Source organism: Palaemon carinicauda, chromosome 4 (assembly GCF_036898095.1).
Source record: "Palaemon carinicauda isolate YSFRI2023 chromosome 4, ASM3689809v2, whole genome shotgun sequence".
Classification (NCBI taxonomy): domain Eukaryota; kingdom Metazoa; phylum Arthropoda; class Malacostraca; order Decapoda; family Palaemonidae; genus Palaemon; species Palaemon carinicauda.
This window is the reverse complement of record NC_090728.1, coordinates 92991238-93004329: the sequence shown is the minus strand read 5'-3', so window position 1 is coordinate 93004329 and position 13092 is coordinate 92991238. Positions and strand designations below refer to the sequence as shown.

The 13092-nt window shown below is 41.6% G+C and overlaps 1 protein-coding gene and 1 pseudogene across 1 annotated transcript in view; both read right to left on the bottom strand.

The window, feature by feature from the left end:
* Positions 1 to 626: 626 nt before the first annotated feature.
* On the bottom strand, positions 627 to 9701 carry LOC137639566 (piggyBac transposable element-derived protein 3-like; annotated as a pseudogene).
* Positions 9702 to 11781: 2080 nt separating this feature from the next.
* Positions 11782 to 13092, bottom strand: part of LOC137640061 (recQ-like DNA helicase Blm) — a 394741-nt gene continuing 393430 nt past the window's right edge. Inside the window, exon 26 of the mRNA XM_068372487.1 lies at positions 11782 to 12225. Coding sequence (XP_068228588.1) covers positions 11916 to 12225 — 310 coding nt within the window. The 3' untranslated portion in view covers positions 11782 to 11915. The remainder of the gene's footprint in view (positions 12226 to 13092) is intronic.

The window sequence follows — 13092 nt, the reverse complement described above, 5'->3', positions numbered from 1 at the left end:
GAGGTTATCCATAAGAAATCTTAACTTATTATAGCCGGGACCTGAAATGCATATTAAGCATTTGCTGCACATGGGTCCATAATTAGAATGAATAAGTACTGTACCTTAAATTATTGAAAATTATGACTGCATAATGATTAATATAAAATGGTATTTGTAAACATGTTAACCCTCTACTGCCCAATTTTTTTTTTTTAAAGAAAAAAATGTTAATCCCTTTTCAATAGTTTTATTTAGCACCAATATATACTCATGTAAGTATGTTTTTATTATCTATGTTAATATTATATAATTAGAATTAGAGGACTAATTAGTCCACTCGGGCATCAGAACAGCCAATCCACTCCACAGCTTTAGCAGTAAAATTCTAAAAACATTGGTTATTATGAAACTATCTGTTTTTAATTTCCTTAATATTTCATTGTAGAAAGTTTGTACAGGAGTTAAGTGCATGAATGACAAATCTAGATGCTTACTTCTCAATATTTTTGGCAAAAGACTCAATAATCAATTAGTAATTTAGTGTTTAAAATTTTCACCAAGTAATTTTCCTTGAAATCAGAATGTAATTGAATAATTAAGAATACTATGACAATAATTTCAATACTGATACATTTTTTACTTGCTTCTGTTTTGAATGGAACAATGGTACAAGATATAAAACTCCTTGTCATCTCATTTCCTACTTATGGTGCATGAAATTTTAGGAAACAGTTGTTATTCTTATTGAGACACAAGTTCACTTTACATTTCATGCACAGAATATTTGTTTTTCCTTTTCATTCTGGATTCTTGCAAATCCTCCCTATATCATCAACACATGGGAAATGTCCTACAAGGTCAGATCGAATAAGTTTATCAAGAATTGCCTGTGCAGGTCACCCGATCATCAGTTATTTACTTTTACCCTCCAGGCTTGATGGTCTGCCTCTGTTTAGGTTTCCTGAGGACTTTCCTCTTTTCATGAAAGCAAATGCAACTTTTAGTTTGAAGACTGCAAGGGGAAGGATATCTGGCTTTGGTACATGAAGATTTCCAGCATCTCGTCAATATAGTAGCCAGCTATTTACTATTACCATATCAATCATGTGGAAAATAAGATGATGGTAGTATTTCTTGGACCTTATAGTTATCCTGTATAGGGAAATGAGGCAGTCAGCCAAGTCAACTTCCCCCATTGACTTGTTATACTGCCAAATAATGTCTGGGCAGTTTACATCAATCCTACACTTGAGTTTTCTGTCATACCTGGAGACCTTACTGACGGAATTGGCTTTTGCGAAAGTTGACACAATGTTCACAATTTTAGTATTGTACCACTTGACATAGGTAACCTCACATCCTTCACCTGTACTTCTTAGCTCTTCATACGAACCTCTACCTTTTTTCATTAAAGCTTTCTCAGCATCCTTCGAATTCTTTATTCCTGGCAAGCGAGGAACACGCACTGTTCCACAACACCAAATACCCCGGGTGGACAGGTGCTGCATTAGTGGCACACAGGTAAACCAATTATCAAAGAATAAAAGATGGTTGCAGTGTGTAGGGATTACTTGAGCCAAATGTAACACACTATTGACACTAGCACCAAGGTCAGGAACATTTTGGTCATCGACTGGATCAGTTTTCCCAGTATATGACAAAAAAATCATAGGTCATACCCTGACTGTCTGCAAGAACCTTAAACTTATACCCATATTTATGGAGTTTACTAGGTATATACTGTTTGAAACTGCTATCCCCCTTGAAAGGAGCAAGCTGTTCATCAGTGCAAAGATTTTGAGTCATTGGTATTTGCTGAAACTTGCTTCTCAGTTTATCAACAAGGGGACGGACTTTGAATAATCTGTCCCTGTTTCCTCTGGGATTTGAATCAAGGATCGAATTATCAACCATATGAAATTTGGATTTTATTTCCTCCCATCTGTTACGACTCATAACATCTGCAGCAATTTCTCTATGAGGACCCAGCTGGGTTGACCAATGCATTTTGATATTAGGAAGTTTACTTAATGAAAAATAGATACTCAAACCCAACAACCATTGTTCTAGTTCATTACGGTCAACATTTAGAGGTTTGTTTGGATTTTTTTGAATTGCATAGAGATTTGACTGTGCTACAATAGTGTCCATAATGTCATCATCAAGGAAGTCACACACATACTGGAATGGCTACCGTAGGTCATCATTGAATATCGGATCTTGGCCAAGATAATCATGTGATGAAGATACCTCAGAATCAGCTACCTTCCATGAAGTAGAAGAAAGTTTTGATTTACTTCTTACTTTCCTGGTAGAGGCTCCTGATGATAATGTTCCTTGTGTTTCTGAAGCGGCACTTATTTCCAGTACAACAGTCTCATTTTCATCAAAGGAATGAGGAGTATCCTCAATTCCGGCATCAAATGTGGATCTATCTTCAAGCACTGGAGCTTCACCCTCTTCATATAAAAATAAATTAATTGAAGATAAATTGAAGACTATGTTCCCTCTTCCCCAGTATAGTCAACAGACCCTTTATTCTACATTAGGCTTAACGAGTTTCCATCAATTTCAGGTACCGATTATTTTTTTTTTTAATAACAAAGCATTTCAAAAATGACAAAAAAATACTCTGAGAACAATCCTACCAGTCTAAATATCTTGATGAAAGTCTTCCGATGTAATGGGTAGTTTATCATTATCATCAGGTTCCTCTGCACTTAGTACTTCATCTAGCTCAATTTCCTGAATGCATTCCAAATTTCTGGTAGCTAGTTTGTGCAGTCTTCTTCCACAGAAAATAGATTTTGGAATATCTAGTCAAAGAGGTAATATAGATTGTCATAAAAATGATATTTTAATTATAAAATAAATTTTTGAATATACTTACCCGGTGAATATATAGCTGCAACTCTGTTGCTCGACAGACAAACTCTACGGAAAAAACTCGCCAGTGATCGCTACACAGGTTGCGGGTGTGCCCAACAGCGCCATCTGTCGACCAGATACCCAGCTCTTATGTAAACAAAGACTCAATTTTCTCCTCGTCCCACTGCGTCTCTATTGGGGAGGAAGGGAGGGTCATTTAATTTATATATTCACCGGGTAAGTATATTCAAAAATTTATTTTATAATTAAAATATCATTTTTAAATATTTAACTTAGCCGGTGAATATATAGCTGATTCACACCCAGGATGGTGGGTAGAGACCAGTAATATATGTTTATATTTTATGAGCTAAGAGTTTTTTATTTCATTTTAGAAGTTATCAAAATAACAAAAACAAAATAAATAGGTACCTGGTAAGGAAGTCGACTTGAACAATTACTCTGCCTTTTAAGTACGTCTTCCTTACGGAGCCTCGCGATCCTCTTAGGATGCTGATCGACCCCTAGGAGCTGAAGTATCAAGGGTTGCAACCCATACAACAGGACCTCATCAAACCCCTAATCTAGGCGCTCTCAAGAAATGACTTTGACCACCCGCCAAATCAACCAGGATGCGAAAGGCTTCTTAGCCTTCCGGACAACCCATAAAAAAACAACATTTCAAGAGACAGATTAAAAGGATAAGGAATTAGGGAATTGTAGTGGTTGAGCCCTCACCCACTACTGCACTCGCTGCTACGAATGGTCCCAGTGTGTAGCAGTTCTCGTAAAGAGACTGGACATCTTTCAAGTAAAATGACGCGAACACTGACTTGCTTCTCCAATAGGTTGCGTCCATTATACTTTGCAGAGATATATTTTGCTTAAAGGCCACGGAAGTTGTTACAGCTCTAACTTTGTGCGTCTTCACCTTAAGCAAAGTTCGGTCTTCCTCACTCAGATGTGAATGAGCTTCTCGTATTAACAATCTGATAAAGTCTGACCAAGCATTCTTTGACATAGGCAAGGATGGTTTCTTAACTGAACACCATAAAGCTTCAGATTGGCCTCGTAAAGGTTTAGTACGCTTTAAATAGAACTTAAGAGCTCTAACAGGGCATAAGACTCTTTCTAGTTCATTGCCTACAATCTCCGATAAGCTGGGAATATCGAAAGATTTAGGCCAAGGCCGAGAAGGCAGCTCATTTTTGGCTAGAAAACCAAGTTGCAGCGAACAAGTGTCTTTTTCCGACGAAAATCCGATGTTCTTGCTGAAGGCATGAATCTCACTGACTCTTTTAGCCGAGGCTAAGCATACCAGGAAAAGAGTCTTAAGAGTGAGATCTTTCAGGGAGGCTGATTGTAACGGCTCCAACCTGTCTGACATGAGGAATCTTGGTACCACGTCTAAATTCCATCCAGGGGTAGCCAAACGACGCTCCTTGGTGGTCTCAAAAGACTTAAGGAGGTCTTGCAGATCTTTATGTTTGGAAAGATCTAAGCCTCTATGCCGGAAGACCGATGCCAACATGCTTCTGTAGGCCTTGATAGTGGGAGCTGAAAGGGATCGTCCTTTTCTCAGGTATAAGAGAAAATCAGCTATTTGAGCTACAGAAGTACTGGTCGAGGATACAGAAACTGACTTGCACCAGTCTCGGAAGACTTCCCACTTCGATTGGTAGACTCTAATGGAAGACGCTCTCCTTGCTCTTAGCAATCGCACTGGCTGCTTCCTTCGAAAAGCCTCTAGCTCTCGAGAGTCTTTCGATAGTCTGAAGGCAGTCAGACGAAGAGCGTGGAGGCTTTGGAGTACCTTCTTTACGTGTGGCTGACGTAGAAGGACTACCCTTAGAGGAAGACTTCTGGGAACGTCTACTAACCATCGAAGTATCTCGGTGAACCATTCTCTCGCGGGCCAGAGGGAAGCAACTAACGTCAACCTTGTCCCTTCGTGAGAGGCGAACTTCTGCAGTACCTTGTTGACAATCTTGAACGGTGGGAATGCGTAGAGATCCAGATGTGACCAATCTAGGAGGAAAGCATCTATATGTATTGCTGCTGGGTCCGGGACTGGAGAGCAATAGATTGGAAGCCTCTTGGTCAGCGAGGTTGCAAAGAGATCTATGGATGGTTTACCCCAAGTGGCCCAAAATCTCTTGCACACATCCTTGTGGAGGGTCCATTCGGTTGGAATTACTTGCCCTTTCCGACTGAGGCAATCTGCTATGACGTTCAAGTCGCCTTGGATGAACCTCGTTACTAGGGAGATGTCTTGACCTTTTGACCAGATGAGCAGGTCCCTTGCGATCTCGTACAACGTCAGTGAGTGGGTACCTCCTTGTTTGGAGATGTACGCCAAGGCCGTGGTGTTGTCCGAGTTAACTTCCCCCACTTTGCCTCGAAGGAGAGACTTGAAGCTTTTCAAGGCCAGATGTACTGCCAACAGCTCCTTGCAGTTGATATGCATGCTCCTCTGACTCGAGTTCCACAGTCCTGAGCATTCCCGACCGTCTAGTGTCGCGCCCTAGCCCACGTCCGATGCGTCCGAGAAGAGAACGTGGTTGGGAGTCTGAACAGCCAGGGGAAGACCCTCTCTTAGGTTGATATTGTCCTTCCACCAAGTCAGACAAGACTTTATCTTTTCGGAAACCGGGATCGAGACCGCTTCTAGCGTCTTGTCCTTTTTCCAGTGAAAAGCTAGATGGTATTGAAGAGGACGGAGGTGTAGTCTTCCTAGTGACACAAATTGTTCCACGGATGACAGCGTCCCTACCAGACTCATCCACAGCCTGACTGAACAGCGTTCCTTCTTCAGCATCTACTGGATGGATAGCAGGGCTTGATCTATTCTGAGGGCTGATCGTCTTGTTGTTCAGCAACGTCCTCATCAGAGGGTTCCTCATCCGAAAACTGATGAGGAAACGGCAACGGAGTGGGCAACGTCTGGCTCGCTGAGTCCGGTCGCACTGGTGCATGTGTGACGGAGCCGGACGCAACATCATGGAACTGCTGCACAGTCTGTGAACTGTCAACAACCATGGGTGCGCGAGGAAGCACAGCGTCAACCCGAGACTGTCTAGACCGTCTGGGTTGTGCAGTCAACACCCTACCGGGTTGCTGAGGTTGACGCACTGCGTCAAAACAAGTCACCTCTGCTGGTTGTTGAACGTCCAGAACGTCAACAACCACTTCCGAGCGTCGCTTAACGTCAACGTGCGGCTGGCAACCCACACTGGGTCGCATCGGTGGAGGAACCACCTCAACTGGCAGACGCGAGAAGGTTACCTCAGCGTCAACAGGGCGCACAACCGACCGGTTGGAAGGTTGTTGGCCAGAAGGTTCGGCAGCAACCTTCTCCGCATTAAAGTCCTCTATCAAGGACGCAAGCTTGGACTGCATGTCTTGCAGCAAAGCCCATTTAGGGTCTACGGGAGCAGGTGCGGCAACAGACGGGGTTAGCGACTGAGGCGGTACCGCTTTCCATCCCTGAAAGCCTTGTTTATGCATGACATAATTGTACAGCAAAACTTCAAAGGCTCGAAAACAGCTGTGAAGTTGACCTGTAAAAAACTTGGAGCGTCTCCTGGCCAGGCGCCAGGGAGAGTCTACGAGATTTGAGAAGTCTATCTGGGCAGAGGCATGAACTCCCAAGCCGAGAACTTCTCTCGTGTCATATCAGACTCTCGCTCTATAAGCCAGTTTAAAAGAAGGGAAAGCAAAGGCTGTATCCCCCAAACTCCTCCTGGTGATAAACCAGTCGCCTAGCCAACGTAAAGCTCTCTAGGAGAGCGAGAGAGCACTAGCTTAAAAACAACGGCTTCGAAGTAGCTAGGCCTAGTGTAAGCTCTGACGTTTAGGCGAACGAGGAGCAGCAGTTACAAAAAGATCCGGACAAAGATCCTTAAAAAAAAATCATCATGATTTAATTAAAGTCCATAGGGGGCTAAGCAGCTTTAGGCTCCTCTCCATCTGACAGAGTCCTCAAGGGAATATCAGTAGGAGGGGAAACAGCAACTTCCTCATCTACAGGAACCTTGTCCGATAAAAGCTGAGTCTCAAGCAAGGGAGAGACCTACCGTGGTGGCAATGCTTTACAAGCAGAGTCCACACTCACTGGTGCATTAGTAGCGGACCAGAACGCAACGTCATGTAACTGCTTGACAGTCTGTGAACTGTCAACAACTGAACTGTCAACCACAACAGGTGCGTGAGGACGCACAGCGTCCACTCGAGACTACTTTGACTGCCTAGACTGAGCAGTCAAAACAACTCTAGAATGCGGAGGTTGACGCACAGCGTCAAAACAAGTCAACTCCGATTGTTAGCGAACGTCTTGAACGTCAACAGGAGCATCAGCAAGTGGCCTAACGTCCAAATGCGGCTGAAAATCCACACGAGACCGCATCGAGTGTGGTTCTAAACAACCTGACTGACGTGACTTAGCTACGCCAACGTCAACAGGAAGCACAAAGGAACGTTAGGTTGGCTGAAAGCCAGGATATCGATGAGATAAACGGCTAGACTCAACGGACTAATCGGCAGAATAGTCTTCCATAAGGGAGGCAAGCATATTCTGCATGTCTTGCCATACAACCCATTAAGGATCAACGGAAATGGTTGTGGTAAGAGACGAGGGTAACGTCTGTGACCGCAACACTTTGCCAACAAAAAAGACTCTCGGAGTCTGTGTTACGCTTTTGTTAGGCGGCGAGCAGTTATCCGATGACTGCATAGGGTCAGAGCTGTCCTAATGGCTGTAACCAGGACGCTGGACCTGTCCTGAAAGGACTGACTTTCGCTTAAGGGCTTCGAAACCTTGTGACAGGTTTCTTATGCGAAAAGCCTTCGGATGACGAGGAGAAAAAACGTCTCTCTCGTCTTATGGTAGGGGAGATCTTGGTAAGATACACCCGATACCATAGAGGGAAACGTCTGTTCGTTGATCAAGGCCTCTCGAACCCATAAGTCGTTCGACATTACTTCTCCCCTGGGCTTGGGAGCTTGCAAGAGGTCCCGGACTAGGTGAACGACAGGCACGAACAGACGAACCCTCGGACGCAACACTGTAACACTTTGCGCATATCACTTTATCACTTTGATTTTCTGTTTTGCACTTATTTCACTGAAATCGAAACTTTTACTGATTTCTACCTGAAACACGCAATTCTACCCTTCATTAAAAGGTAGTAATTGCGAAATCAGTCGTATAATGCAAGCTCATTAATACCAGCAAAAAACAGAAAACATATTTTAAGATAAAAAATTCAGTGGCTGGGAAAGAGACTAAACACTAGTTCATATAAACTACGTTTTCAATCTCTCACCGCACATAGCCTGGGGACGAGAATAAAAAACTAAAAACGTTTTATCCTTCCTCCCCGTACAGAGACTAGGGACGAGAGTAACTCGAGAACAAAGTTACCCGCTTGAACGGAACGTTTTCTCTCCTCTCTCTCCCTCCGTCTCTATCTCTTTCTCTCTTGATTTCGCACCTAAGAGAAGAGCCCAATCATATTTCGTCAAAAAAACATGTTATTTGACTAAAGGAAAAAACTGAAAGGTTTTTCAAATAAAAAGTTCCTTTAAAATAGAATTTAAAACATTTAAGCTAAGAAAGAATGAACAAAACGTCAGAATCGATTTACTCTTACTGCAAAGTGAAACCGTGATACACTCTCTCTCTATCGTAACGATAGAGCGCATGTTGTACGTCCTGAACGTCAACAACTGCGTAGCATAAATAAACTAAACGTTAGTTCATCTTTGAAAACAGTACGAAGACTATCAAAAAAATTCTTTCATAAAATATTACATTTAAAAAGTTTTAAATCCTTAGCTCTTTAAAAGCTATTTACGATATAAAGGGCTCAACGTTGATTAACTTCGGTTTCCAAGTTAGGACCGCCTACTCTTAGGAAAGGTCGCATATAAACAAAACATTAAAATTTATTTTTATATGTTTATAATAAATGGAAAGTTAATCGAAGAGGCCTAATAAAGGCGGGGAGATATAAAATATATAGAGGAAAATCTATAAATAATTTATAACGTGATAAGAAAATTACTAAAAGCCTAAACACACTTCCGTCTAAGGGAAGGGTCGGCCATTTAAAAGTGAAAGAAAGTCCATACTCTCTTTGTCACCATAATTAAATCTATCCAAAACGAGTTCAAGATTTAAGATGAAGATAAAACACCTGCATTGCGAAAGCTCAAAACCAGAATATAGTACTTCACCAATATGATGTGAAAAACTCCAGTTTAGCAACAGCGAGTAAAGTACGTCTTGTCGACACGTCGACAGAGAGAAAATTGAGTCTTTGTTTACATAAGAGCTGGGTATCTGGTCGACAGATGGCGCTGTTGGGCACACCCGCAACCTGTGTAGCGATCGCTGGCGAGTTTTTTCCGTAGAGTTTGTCTGTCGAGCAACAGAGTTGCAGCTATATATTCACCGGCTAAGTTAAATATTTAAAAATTGATAATAGTGATGATGGTTGGTATGTAGTGGTTGGTGAGGTGGTGGTGTTAGATATTGCTTTAGCAGTGGTGATGTTGGCAATGATGTAAAATAATAATGTGTACATAACAATCTCTATATTTGAGAATATAAAATAATATATTGAAAGAAAGCAAGGTCTTTCTCTGCTATGCCCAGTTGGACTAATTAGGCCTATAATTATCAACACACCATGTTCCCAACTGTACTAAAACTTCCACTAATTAAAAACAATAATAAAACACACAACAAATAGTATTTACTTGTTACATTGCTTTCATAAGTGAGGAAATTTACCCCTTTATCAAGAAATAAATTTGAAGTACCTCTACTTACTTTGTATTTCATCCATTCTGAGCAAAAAATTATGGAGTATGGAAGATAAAATCAACACATCCTCACTCTCCGAAAGATTGTTTATTACTGGTGCTGATGTTGGTAATAATGGGAGGAGTCAGTGAGGAGGGAGACCTAGTAAGAGGACGAATTAGTCAATGTGGGCAGACAAAGTTAGCAACCTATAATAACAGCATTACACTTGTATTTTAATTAGCGGACTAATTCGTCCGCTTGGGCAGTAAAGGGTTAATAATGATATAGCTCAGTTTTGTAGGTGTTACAAATTAGTTTGTTGAGTGTAGTTGGAAAAGTGTATGGTAGAGTACTGATTAATAGGATTAAGGATAAAACAGAGAATGCAATCTTGGAAGTACAGGGTGGTTTTAGAAGAGGTAGGGGTTGTATGAATCAGAATTTTACAGTTAGGCAGATATGCGAGAAATATTTAGCAAAAGGTAAGGAGGTGTATGTTGCGTTTATGGATCTGGAGAAAGCATATGATAGAGTTGATAGGGAAGCAATGTGGGATGTGATGAGGTTATATGGAGTTGGTGGAAGGTTGTTGCAAGCAGTGAAAAGTTTATACAAAGGTAGTAAAGCATGTGTTAGAATAGGAAATGAAGTGAGTGATTGGTTTCCGGTGAGAGTGGGGCTCAGACAGGGATGTGTGATGTCGCCGTGGTTGTTTAACTTGTATGTTGATGGAGTGGTGAGAGAGGTGAATGCTCGAGTGCTTGGACGAGGATTAAAACTGGTAGGCGAGAATGACCATGAATGGGAGGTAAATCAGTTGTTGTTTGCGGATGATACTGTACTGGTAGCAGACACAGAAGAGAAGCTTGACCGACTAGTGACAGAATTTGGAAGGGTGTGTGAGAGAAGGAAGTTGAGAGTTAATGTGGGTAAGAGTAAGGTTATGAGATGTACGAGAAGGGAAGGTGGTGCAAGGTTGAATGTCATGTTGAATGGAGAGTTACTTGAGGAGGTGGATCAGTTTAAGTACTTGGGGTCTATTGTTGCAGCAAATGGTGGAGTGGAAGCAGATGTACGTCAGAGAGTGAATGAAGGTTGCAAAGTGTTGGGGGCAGTTAAGGGAGTAGTAAAAAATAGAGGGTTGGGCATGAATGTAAAGAGAGTTCTATATGAGAAAGTGATTGTACCAACTGTGATGTATGGATCGGAGTCGTGGGGAATGAAAGTGATGGAGAGACAGAAATTGAATGTGTTTGAGATGAAGTGTCTGAGGAGTATGGCTGGTGAATCTCAAGTAGATAGGGTTAGGAACGAAGTGGTGAGGGAGAGAACGGGTGTAAGAAATGAGTTAGCGGCTAGAGTGGATATGAATGTGTAGAGGTGGTTTGGCCATGTTGAGAGAATGGAAAATGGTTGTCTGCTAAAGAAGGTGATGAATGCAAGAGTTGATGGGAGAAGTACAAGAGGAAGGCCAAGGTTTGGGTGGATGGATGGTGTGAAGAAAGCTCTGGGTGATAGGAGGATAGATGTGAGAGAGGCAAGAGAGCGTGCTAGAAATAGGAATGAATGGCGAGCGATTGTGACGCAGTTCCAGTAGGCCCTGCTGCTTCCTCCGGGGCCTTAGATGACCGCGGAGGTAGCAGCAGTAGGGGAGTCAGCATTATGAAGCTTCATCTGTGGTGGAAATGTGGGAGGTTGGGCTGTGGCACCCTAGCAGTACCAGCTGAACTCGGTTGGGTCCCTGATTAGGCTGAAGGAACATAGAGAGTAGAGGTCCCCTTTTTGTTTTGTTTCATTGTTGGTGTCGGCTACCCCCCAAAATTGGGGGAAGTGCCTTGGTATATAGATAGATAGACAAATATGGCAGACAAACAAAAATGAACAAAGGCTATTGCCAGAAGGTCCCCAGAGCCTAGATGCCTTGACTTTTCAATGTAACTGGGGAATCTCCTTTTCTTTTACTTCTGCAGCGTATGAAAGTACTCCGAGACTCTCATAAGGTAATGGGTTTGTGATGAAACAAATCATACCTTATGTTGTTGTTGTAGATTACCTGGCCCTTAGAAATTTGAACTAAAAAATTTAAATGGTGCTCTAACTCTCATAAGTCAAGAAAACCCTTTGTCACTTAAAACATGTATTAATTGTCATTTCAAAATACAATAAGTATGAAAATCCATATGCAAGAAAATTGTTACTGATGAGAATAAAAGGTTCATAAACTGAATAAAAATCTAACAAGAAAAAATCCTATCTACATTTGGACAACTTTTGGTTGTGGTAAAAATGATCTGGGTGTGGGAACCCCAAGTAAACCTAGACCTGAAGATGTTGCTGAAGAACGCCCTCTTTGTGATTTTGAAAATGTAGTTGCTGAACTTCCTGCGCCTCCTCCCCGCGAACCTCTTCCAGCTCCACCAACCCTACTTCGGGCCCTGCTACCTGATGCTGATCCCCTTGATGTTCCTGCTTGTGCCTTCTTTGGACTACCTTTCTTTGGACTATTGGTCCTTGACTGCTTTGCACTTCTACCACCACCATATCCATACCTCTTGCGTTTTACACTAGGAGATAAGAAAAAATACAATAATATGCAAGATCTTACCATATTTTTTACATAATTATTACAAGGGCTAATTGCATATATAAACAGGTTTTTTTTTTCTAACACATGGCATTTTTCCTATAAACTAGTTACTCCTATAGGGCCATATTGTGGTCCACAACAAGATTCCTATGATCACTATTCTCTCTGGATTGTAAGGAATGTATTAATCTACAAAGAAGAAAGAAAGATTCATGGGGTCAGGAGAGCACTCAATATATGACAGATGGGTTTGTATGAAACAAATTTGTTTCATGACAAATACCTTAATCATTTATAAAATAATTGTTTTATAGGTGGGAGGCTGAGACACTGAACATCCATGTGTTTTAGTGCAACTGACAATCCTGTGGAGTAATTCAGGAAAATGAGGAGTCAAAAACCAAGTCTCAAGTAGCTTGTGTGTCTATAAAATGGAGTCCAAAACCATGGAATGTGAGGCATGTTAATATCAGATAAAATTTTCAAGTATTACTTGACAGTGCCCAGAATACGTCCTCTCCAACACTTAACAAGGCCCACTGTAACCATCTGTATTTTTTATTAAAAGAATGTCTAAACGGTGGAGTAGATGCTCAAGACAGGTGAATTGTACCTTCGTAGTATTTTGCTCTTTGATTACTTTCCTTGCAAGAGTTCAAGAGCAAATATTTTTGTTTCTTCCTGCACCTAATGGAAGGAGGCATTACTCCGGCAGTAATTGATCCTTTGTAAGCCAACTTGGTAGCTCATCATGAGCAGAGCAAGTAGCTATGGCTCTTGCAGGAGGTGAAAGACAAAGAGAATTTGAGAGGCCCTAGCTTCCACTTCTTCAGATCTTTGTACG